At 42.6% G+C, this 10780-nt stretch overlaps 1 protein-coding gene across 1 annotated transcript; it reads right to left on the bottom strand.

Annotated features, from left to right (window-relative positions):
• Positions 1 to 2152: 2152 nt before the first annotated feature.
• LOC122546675 (dysferlin-like) lies at positions 2153 to 10298 on the bottom strand (the record flags this gene model as incomplete). The annotated part of the gene is made up of 3 exons (XM_043685337.1): positions 2153 to 2308; positions 3455 to 3650; positions 10192 to 10298. Coding segments are annotated over 3 exons (459 nt in total), but the record flags the coding sequence as incomplete, so codon positions are not given.
• Positions 10299 to 10780: the final 482 nt, after the last annotated feature.

The following is a 10780-nucleotide window of genomic DNA, read 5'->3' as shown; positions in this document are numbered from 1 at the left end:
TCCCAACTCCTATACTCAATACTCTGACCAATAAAAGAAAGCATACCAAATGCCTTCTTCACTATCCTATCTACCTGCGACTCCACTTTCAAGGAGCTATGAACCTGCACTCCAAGGTCTCTTTCACATCCATTCAGAAATCTTATAACAGCGGGGAAGAAGCTGTTCTTAAATCTGCTGGTACACATGGTTAAGCTTTTGTATCTTCTGCCTGATGGAAGAGGTTGAAGGGCTTTTGCCCGAAATGTCGATTCTCCTGCTCCTCGGATGCTACCTAGCCTGCTGTGCTTTTCCAGCACCACTCTCTCGACTCTGTTCTCCAGCATCTGCAGGCCTCACTTTCGCCCAGGTCTTTGATGATGTTGACTGCCTTCCCGAGGCAACGAGAAGTCTACAGCCTGTGGACTGCAGCAGTTCAACAAAGCAGCTCACGTCACCTTCTCCAGGGCAACAAGGGACAGGCAATAAATGGCCAGCCAATGATGCAAACATCCGATAAATTAAGCTACCGTTAGAATTCCAGGCTTTATTTTAATTGAATGTAAAGTCTAAGATCTACTGTAGTGGGATTTTAACCCATATTTAGTGAGAATTAGCCTGGCTTTCTGATCTTCAACAAGAGGAATAGGGCGGCATGGTGGCTCAGTGGTTAGCACTGCTGTCTCACAGTGCCAGAGATCCGGGTTCGATTCCCACTTCAGGCACCTGTCTCTGTGGAGTTTGCACATTGTCCCTGTGTCTGCATCGGTTTCCTCCAGGTGCTCCAGTTTCCTTCCACAATCCAAAGATGTGGAGGTCAGGTGGATTGGTCATGGGAACTTGCCCATAGTGTTAGGTGCATCATATTCATGGGTAAATATGGGGCAAGGGAATGGGTCTGGTTGGGTTACTCTTCAGAGGGTCAGTGTGGACATGTTGGGCCAAATGGCCTGTTTCCATACTGTAGGGAATCTAATCAGACGTTGTAAACAGCGCTTACACTCAGACGTACGTACACCACTCTTAGTTCATAGCCCTAAAAGACAGCTCACTCAAAGACCAAAGCCTGTTCAAGGACAATACAGGAATGGATTCAATATGCTGAGACTTGTCACCGAAGCAAACCAAAAGTGTTGGAGAAACTCAGCAGGTCTGGCCGCATCTGTGGAGTGAGAGAGAGAAGGCAGAGTTAACATTTCGAGTTCAGTGGAGTTCAGTTCTGAAGAACGGTCACTGGACTCAAAACGTTGATCCTGTTTTTCTCCTCAAAGATGCTGTCAGACCTACTGAGTTTCTCCAGCATTTTCTGCTTTTGCTTCAGGTTTCCAGCTTCCGCAGTTCCTGGTGTTCTGCCGCAAAAGAAATGTTTTGCCTGAGAAACCTCTCCTGACCATTTCAGAAAGAACATCAGAGACACGGCAGCTAATTGTAGACACACCTCAAGTACCCACAAACTGCAACTCAGCAATGTCCCACAGCGAGCTTAGTTGTGGGAATAGATGTCACCAGGGAGAAACCATTAGCTCATCCTCAAAACAATTGCGTGGGATCTTTATATCCACGCACAAACTCATAGAATTCCCACAGTGTGGGAGCAGACCATTCAGCCCATTGAGTCCACACTGAACCTCTGTAAAGCACTCTATCCCCCCCACCCTACGTTTCCCATGTCTAATCCACGTAATGTATACATCCCCTGAACACTATGGACAACTTAGCATGGCCAATCCACCCAAACCTGCACATCTTTGGATGGTGGGAGGAAACCAGAGCACCCAGAAGAAACCCACACAGACACAGGGAGTACGTGCAAACTTCACACAGACAGTCGCCCAAGTTTGGAATCGGACCCGGGTCCCTGGTGCTGTGAGGCAGTAGTGCTAACCACTGAGTTACTGTGCCACCCATAAGGTCTTTCTGCTGAAAATGGCACCTCTGACAGTGCAGCACTCTGTCTATATCACACAGACTGGGCCCAGCCTTCTGAAATAGCATGTCACCCACATGGACTACAGCTGAAACGCAGTAGCCAGCGCCCAGATGTGAATTCATCCCAGGAATCTCAGCTCCAGTGGGCTGCCCGATGAATGCGGCTCTCACTGCCCCCCGCCCCCCACACCCCCCCCCCTCCCCCCACCGCTCCCTCCACCCCACAGTCCCGTCAGCCCCTCACCTTTAAAAAGATTGTCTGAAGCTGTCCGCAGTTTTTCCCGGAACAGTAAGGGGCTCGGCGGGAATAGAGAACCTCGTGTGCCGGGATACGGTAATAGGCGGATCGCCGGTCTCCTTGCAATGTCCAGATCACAATGTCAGGTAAACTGTTCTGTGGCTGTCAATAGAAACACACCGCACTGCTGTCAGCAATCGATTCTGAGAACAAGACAACAAAGCGACGACTAAGGAAGTGCCTTTTCACTAACGTCCTACTCAAGGTCTGTTCCTGAGGTCACAGAGGGAACTTCAAAAGGAATTCTGAGGACGTGAACCCTCAAACTCTCCCAATTCTCCATCATGTGAGTGGGTTTTTCTGATTTATTCATTCACAGAATGAGGGCTTCACCGGCAAGACCAACCTTTATTACCAATTCCTAGTAATTAAGAGTCAACCACATTTCTGTGGGTCTGGAGTCACATGTAGAACAGGCCAGGTAAGGATGGCAGTTTCCTTCCCTAAAGGGCATTAGTGAACCAGACGTTTTTTTTTCCATGAGTGACAATAGTTTTACAGTCATCATTAGACCCCAAATTCCAGATTTTTATTAAATTCAAATTCCACTGTCTGGCATGGCAGGATTTGAATCTGGGTCCCCACTACATAATGTACTAACCTATGGGATAATAAGAAGTGGGCACCCCAAGGAATGCAACTGACTGAATGCTCAACATGGACCCGATGGGCTGAATGGTCTTCTTCCAAGAAATTGTGTAAATGGAGAGCTGGTTTGACAGACAGGTGGATTTTACATTCAGGATAGGGAGATATTTCACTGAGATAGTGAGGTAGGGCCCACATGGACCCCATGTTACAGGAACAATGAGCTGGTATGGGTTATAACATCAACCAGACACCCAGAGTTGACAAGGTGTTATTCTGTATCTAACACGGTGTTATCCCTGTCCTGGGAGTGTTTGTTGGGGACAGTGCAGAGGGAGCTTTACTCTGTAGCTAACCCCATGATGTCCTTGTCCTGGGAGTGTTTGATGGGGATAGTGTAGAGGAAGCTTTACTCTGTATCTAACTTAATGTTGTCCCTATCCTGAGAGTCTTTGATGGGGACAGTGTAGAGGCAGCTTTATTCTATATCTAGCCCCATGTTGTCCCTGTCCCGGGAGTGCGTGATGGGGGGAGTGTGAAAGGGATGCAATAATCCCAGCACAAAGCACTGATTCCGACCAGAATGCATGGGGCGATTCCATTAGAAGCTGAGCCTCCATCCAGACTGTGTGAGTACTGTAAATAAATAGGGATCATCACCTCCTCTGCCATGCTCTTGAGTCGAACAAGCCAATCCTCGGCCTGATCCAGGGTGAGCTGCAGATCAGGACTGTCTTCATGTTTGAGGTTCTCTGCAGCTTGTGTGATCTGGAGTAAGTTTGTTGTGCGGAATCTGTAGATGTGATTGTCCAGGCAGGTGGCAGACGGAATCTCCGGGACTTTGGGAAGTGGCAGGCTGTGTAAAAGAGAAGACAAAACCTTGTTGGATTCCAGCACACCCCCATCCCTCAGCACTGCAGGGGTAAGGCAGCCAGGGAACTACAGCTGGAATGTCACCCAGGAGGTGTCGGGAATATGGCTGCAAAGACATTCCTGGGATTTTGGAGAATTGTTATGGCTCTGACAAAGAGTGTATGGTAGTAAATCAGGAAATGAGATGGCATCAACCTTTGGAACTGTCCCATTGTAATTGGCCCTCATCTCCTCTCTGCCTGTAACACAGAATTAGCGAGTTTTGAGAAGATTTGTAGCTCAGGTTGAGAATCTGAGTGTAGATTGGCTCGCTGAGCTGGAAGGTTCATTTCCAGATGTTTCATCACCATACTAGATAACATCTTCAGTGGGCTTCCGAATGAAGCTCCCGACTTCATCTGGAGGCTCACTGATGATGTTACCTAGTATGGTGACGAAACGTCTGGAAATGAACCTTCCAGCTCAGCGAGCAAACCTGTAACACAGAGTATAGACACATTTCCTCGAGTTACATATCACACATCTATCTATAAGAGACACTGGTGTAAATCTCCTTAACTGACCCACTATAATAGACACTTGGTGTTACTCTATATAACATCCACTGGGTGCTATTCTCCATAAAACACAGAGTGTTCCTCTCTCTAATAATCATTTTGTAAATTCCACTTTGGAAATAGAAACAGTCTGACTTAAGATTGGGATACAACCAGACTCTAACCTCACACCTTTAATGCATTGTCTGAGCTGAGATGTCACTCTTTGTTATAAAACCTTGAGAATGTGACATAAAAGAAATTCTGGGATTTATATATTAATGAACCAAAACCCGCACCCCATTCCAAACGATGAAAGACTTAACAACAATCAGGTTTGTTAAATATACCATTTCATTTGTATGACACTTTACTATAAATTCTGTGATATACTCCACAACCACCTGATGAAGGAGCAGCGCTCTGAAAACTAGTGCTTCCAAATAAACCTGCTGGACTATAATCCAGCATTGTGTGATTTTAAACTCTCTATAACAGACAGAGGGTGTTACTCTCTACAATAGACTCTGGGTGTTATACTCTATAACAGACACTGGATGTTACTCCATACAATCGACACTGGGTGTTACTCTCTATAGTAGACACGGGGTGATACTCTGTTTATTAGACACTGGGTGTTATTCTCTATATTAGACACTGGGTGTTACTCTATAGTAGACACTGGGTGTTACTCTATATAAGAGACACTGGGTGTTACTCTCTATATTAGACACTGGGTGTTACTCTATAGTAGACATGGGGTGTTACTCTCTATATTAGACATTGGGCATCACTCTATATAACAGACACTGGGTGTTACTCTGTATAAGAGACACTGGGTGTTACTCTCTATATTAGACACTAGGTGTTACTCTATAGTAGACATGGGGTGTTACTCTCTATATTAGACACTGGGTGTCACTCAATATTAGACACTGGGTGCTACTCTGTATAGTAGACACTGGGTGTTACTCTACATAATAGACACTGAATGTTACTCTATATTAGACACTGGGCGTCACTGTATATTAGACACTTGGTGTTACTCTCTATATTAGACACTGAGTGTTACTCTCTATAGTAGACGCTGGGTGATATTCTGTATATTAGACACTGGGTGTTACTCTCTATATTAGACACTGGATGTTACTCAATATAACAGACACTGGGTGTTACTTTCTATATTAGACGCTGGGTGATATTCTGTATATTAGACACTGGGTGTTACTCTATATATTAGACACTGGATGTTAGTCTATATTACAGACACTGGGTGTTACTCTCTATATTAGACACTGGGTACCACTCTCTGTATTAGACACTGGGTGTTACTCTATATAACACACACTGGGTGTTACTCTACATAACACACACTGGGTGTTACTCTACATAACAGACACTGGATGTAACTCTACATTAGACACTGAGTGTTACTCTATATTAGACCCTGGGTGTTACTCTATATTAGACCCTGGGTATTACTCTCTAAATTAGACACTGGGTGTTACTCTATATTAGACACTGAGTATTACTCTATATTAGACACTTGGTGTTACTCCATATTAGACCCTGGGTGTTTCTCTATATTTTAGATACTGGGTGTTACTCTATGTTAGACACTTGGTGTTGCTCTATGTTAGACACTGGGTGTTACTCTATATAAGAGACACTGGGTGTTACTCTCTATATTAGACACTGGGTGTTACTCCATATTAGACCCTGGGTGTTTCTCTATATATTAAATACTGAGTGTTACTCTATATTAGACACTGGGTGTTACTCTATATTAGACCCTGGGTGTTACTCTACATAACAGACACTGGGTGTTACTCTCTATATTAGACGCAGGGTGTTACTCTATATAGTAGATACTGGGTGATACTCTATATAAGAGACATAGAACATTACTCTCTATATTAGACACTGGGTGTTACTCTATATTAGACACTGAGTATTACTCTATATTAGACATTGGTATTACTCCATATTAGACCCTGGGTGTTTCTCTATATATTAGATACTGGGTGTTACTCTATGTTAGACACTTGGTGTTACTTTATGTTAGACACTGGGTGTTACTCTATATAAGAGACACTGGGTGTTACTCTATATATGAGACACCGGGTGTTACTCTCTAGATTAGACACTGGGTGTTACTCTATATAAGAGACACTGGGTGTTACTCTCTATATTAGACATTGGGCGCTACTACCTATATATCAGACATGGGGTGTTACTCTACATAACAGACACTGGGTGTTACTCTCTATATTAGACACAGGGTGTTACTCTATATAGTAGATACTGGGTGATACTCTATATAAGAGACACTGGGTGTTACTCTCTATTGTAGACACTGGGTGTTACTCTCTATATAAGAGACACTGGGTGTTACTCTATATAACAGACACTGGGTGTTACTCTCTATTGTAGACACTGGGTGTTACTCTCTATATAACAGACACTGGGTGTTACTCTATATAACAGACATGGGTGTTACTCTATATAACAGACACTGGGTGTTACTCTATATAAAGAGACACTGGGTGTTACTCTATATATTAGACACTTGGTCTTATTCTCTCAATTAGACACTGGGTGTTACTCTATATAACAGACACTGTGTGTTACTCTCTATAGTAGACACTGGTTGTTACTCTATATATTAGACACTGGGTATTACTCTCTATATTAGACACTGGGTGTTACTCTATATAACAGACACTGGGCGTTACTCTCTATATATCAGACAAGGGGTGTTACTCTATATAACAGACACTGGGTGTTACTCTCTATATTAGACACTGGGTGTTACCCTATATAAGAGACACTGGGTGTTACTCTCTATATTAGACATCAGGTGCTACTCTCTATATATCAGACACGGGGTGTTACTCTATAAGAGACACTGGGTGTTACTCTCTTATATTAGGCACTGGGTGATAATCTATATAAAAGACACAGGGTGTTACTCTGTATATTAGACACTGGGTGTTACTCTATATGACAGACACTGGATGTTACTCTATATAAGAGACACTGGGTGTTACTCTATATAAGAGACACTGGGTGTTACTCTACATAACAGACACTGGGTGTTACTCCACATTAGACACTGAGTGTTACTCTATATTAGACACTGGGTGTTACTCTATATTAGACACTGAGTGTTACTCTATATTAGACACAGGGTGTTACTCTATATTAGACCTTGGGTGTTACTCTCTATATTAGACACTGGGTGTTACTCCATATTAGACCCTAGGGGTTACTCTATATATTAGATACTGGGTGTTACTCTATATTAGACACTAAGTGTTACTCTATATTAGACACTGGGTGTTACTCTATATAACACACACTGGGTGTTACTCTACATAACAGACACAGGGTGTTACTCTGTATATTAGACACTGGGTGTTACTCTATATGACAGACACTGGATGTTACTCTATATAAGAGACACTGGGTGTTACTCTATCTATTAGACACTGGGTGTTACTCTCTATATTAGACACTGGGAGTTTCTCTATATATTAGACACTGGGTGTTACTCTCTATATTAGATATTGGGTGTTACTCTATATAACAGACACTGGGTGTTACTCTCTATAGTAGACACTGGTTGTTACTCTATATATTAGACACTGGGTATTACTCTCTATATTAGACATTGGGTGTTACTCTGTATAACAGACACTGGGTGTTACTCTATACATTAGACACTGGGTGTTACTCTCGATAGTAGACACTGGGTGTTACACTATATAAGAGACACTGGGTGTTACTCTCTATATTAGACACTGGGTGTTACTCGATATAACAGACACTGGGTGTTACTCTATATATTAGACATTGGGTGTTACTCTCTATAGTAGACATTGGGTGTTAATATATAAAACCCTATATAAAAGACACTGGGTGTTACTCTATATATTAGACACTGTGTGTTACTCTATATAAGAGACACTGGGTGTTATTCTCTATATTAGACACTGGGTGCTACTCTATATAACAGACACTGGGTGTTACTCTATACCTTAGACACTGGGTGTTACTCTCGATAGTAGACACTGGGTGTTACTCTATATAAGAGACACTGGGTGTCATTTTCTATATTAGACACTAGGTGTTACACTATATAATGAACACTGGGTGTTACTCTCTATATTAAACACTGGGTGTTACTCGATATAACAGACACTGGGTGTTACTCTATATAAGAGACACTGGGTGTTATTCTCTATATTAAACACTGGGTGCTACTCTATATAACAGACACTGGGTGTTACTCTATACATTAGACACTGGGTGTTACTCTCGATAGTAGACATTGGGTGTTACTCTCTATAGTAGACACTGGGTGTTACTCTCTATATTAGACATGGGTGTTACTCTATATAACAGACACTGGGTGTTACCCTCTATAGTAGATGTTGGGTGTTACTCTCTATATCAGCCACTGTGTGTTACTCTGTATAAAAGACATTGGGTGTTACTCTATATAACTGACACTGGGTGTTACTCTATATATTAGACACTGGGTGTTACTCTATATAAGAGACACTGGGTGTTACTTTCTATATTAGACACTGGGTGTTACTCTATATAACAGACAATGGGTGTTTCTCTCTGTATTAGAGACTGGGATTTACTCTCTATATTAGACACTGGGTGTTACTCTATATAACAGACACTGGGTGTTTCTCTCTGTATTAGAGACTGGGATTTATTCTCAATATTAGACACTGGGTGTTACTCTCTATATTAGACACTGGGTGTTACTCTCTAAATTAGACACTGGGTGTTACTCTCTATAGTAGCACTGGGTGTTATTCTGTATATTAGACACTGGGTGTTATTCTGTATATTAGACACTGGGTGTTACTCTCTATAGTAGACACTGGGTGTTACTCTCTATAGTAGACACTGGGTGTTATTCTGTATATTAGACACTGGGTGTTATTCTGTATATTAGACACTGGGTATTACTCTGTATAACAGACACTGGGTGTTACTCTATATAAGAGACACTGTGTGTTACTCTCTTTATTAGACACTGGGTGTTATTCTGTATATTAGACACTGGGTGTTACTCTCTATATAAGAGACACTGGGTGTTACTCTCTATATTAGACACTGGGTGTTACTCTGTATAACAGACACTGGGTGCTATTCTGTATATTAGACACTGGGTGTTACTCTGGATAACAGACACTGGGTGTTTACATAACAGACACTGGGTGTTACTCTGTATAACAGACACTGGGTGTTATTCTGTATATTAGACATTGGGTGTTACTCTGGATAACAGACACTGGGTGTTACTCTGTATAACAGACACTGGGTGTTACTCTGTATAACAGACACTGGGTGTTATTCTGTATATTAGACACTGGGTGTTACTCTGGATAACAGACACTGGGTGTTACTCTGGATAACAGACACTGGGTGTTATTCTGTATATTAGACACTGGGTGTTACTCTGGATAACAGACACTGGGTGTTACTCTACATAACAGACACTGGGTGTTACTCTGTATAACAGACACTGGGTGTTACTCTGGATAACAGACACTGGGTGTTACTCTACATAACAGACACTGGGTGTTACTCTGTATAACAGACACTGGGTGTTACTCTGTATATTAGACACTGGGTGTTATTCTGTATATTAGACACTGGGTGTTACTCTGGATAACAGACACTGGGTGTTACTCTACATAACAGACACTGGGTGTTACTCTGTATAACAGACACTGGGTGTTACTCTGTATAACAGACACTGGGTGTTACTCTATATAACGGACACTGTGTGTTACTCTCTATATTAGATACTGGGTGTCACTCTCAACAATAGACACTGGGATACTCTGTAGTTAGTTTGATTCTCTTTAATGTAAATTCCCGGTTTCCCCCCCCCCCCCCAGTGATAGATGCTGGCATTGCCCTCTGACTTTTATGTCTGATACTGATATCCAGCTTTACCTGCAGTCGGTGATGACAATGTCAATTAGTTCATCAATTCTTCTCTTCACTTCACTGCCTGGACTTTTTGCCTTGATAGCAAGGTGGACCAGCTCCAGTCTGGACTCCTACAGAGGACATATGATCACACAGTGCCAAACTCATCACAGGACTGAAGCCAGTTCGAAAACGATAGCATTTCAAATGTAACACAGGACAACAGCAATGTCCAACTCACTAGATCACACACATGTGAAAAATAAGACATGGAGGCGATATAACAATGCACTAAACCAGGGACTGCTGGAGCAATAGCACAGCAGGACTGGCCTCCTGGGACAGAGTGTCAATGCCTTTACATAGTTTAAGGATGGACAGCAGAGGAATAAGGGAGTGATGAATGGGATTAAACCACAATGTCCTCATGCAGGCTGGGGGGGTGAGAATGGATGGAGTGAACAGGATTGAAACACACCCAGAGAATGGAGTGGGAGACACTGAGTGGGTCTGGCCTTACCCATGAACAGAGAAATAGAGTTAATGTTTTGAATCCGATATGACTCTTCTTCAGTCAGTAAGCCTGTTGAGGAGTAAAGGGAAGGGGCAGTGT

This window comes from Chiloscyllium plagiosum, unplaced genomic scaffold (genome assembly GCF_004010195.1).
Source record: "Chiloscyllium plagiosum isolate BGI_BamShark_2017 unplaced genomic scaffold, ASM401019v2 scaf_13821, whole genome shotgun sequence".
NCBI classification, from domain to species: Eukaryota; Metazoa; Chordata; class Chondrichthyes; order Orectolobiformes; family Hemiscylliidae; genus Chiloscyllium; species Chiloscyllium plagiosum.
Note: the sequence above shows the minus strand (reverse complement) of the source record. Positions and strands in the feature narration are given on the sequence as shown.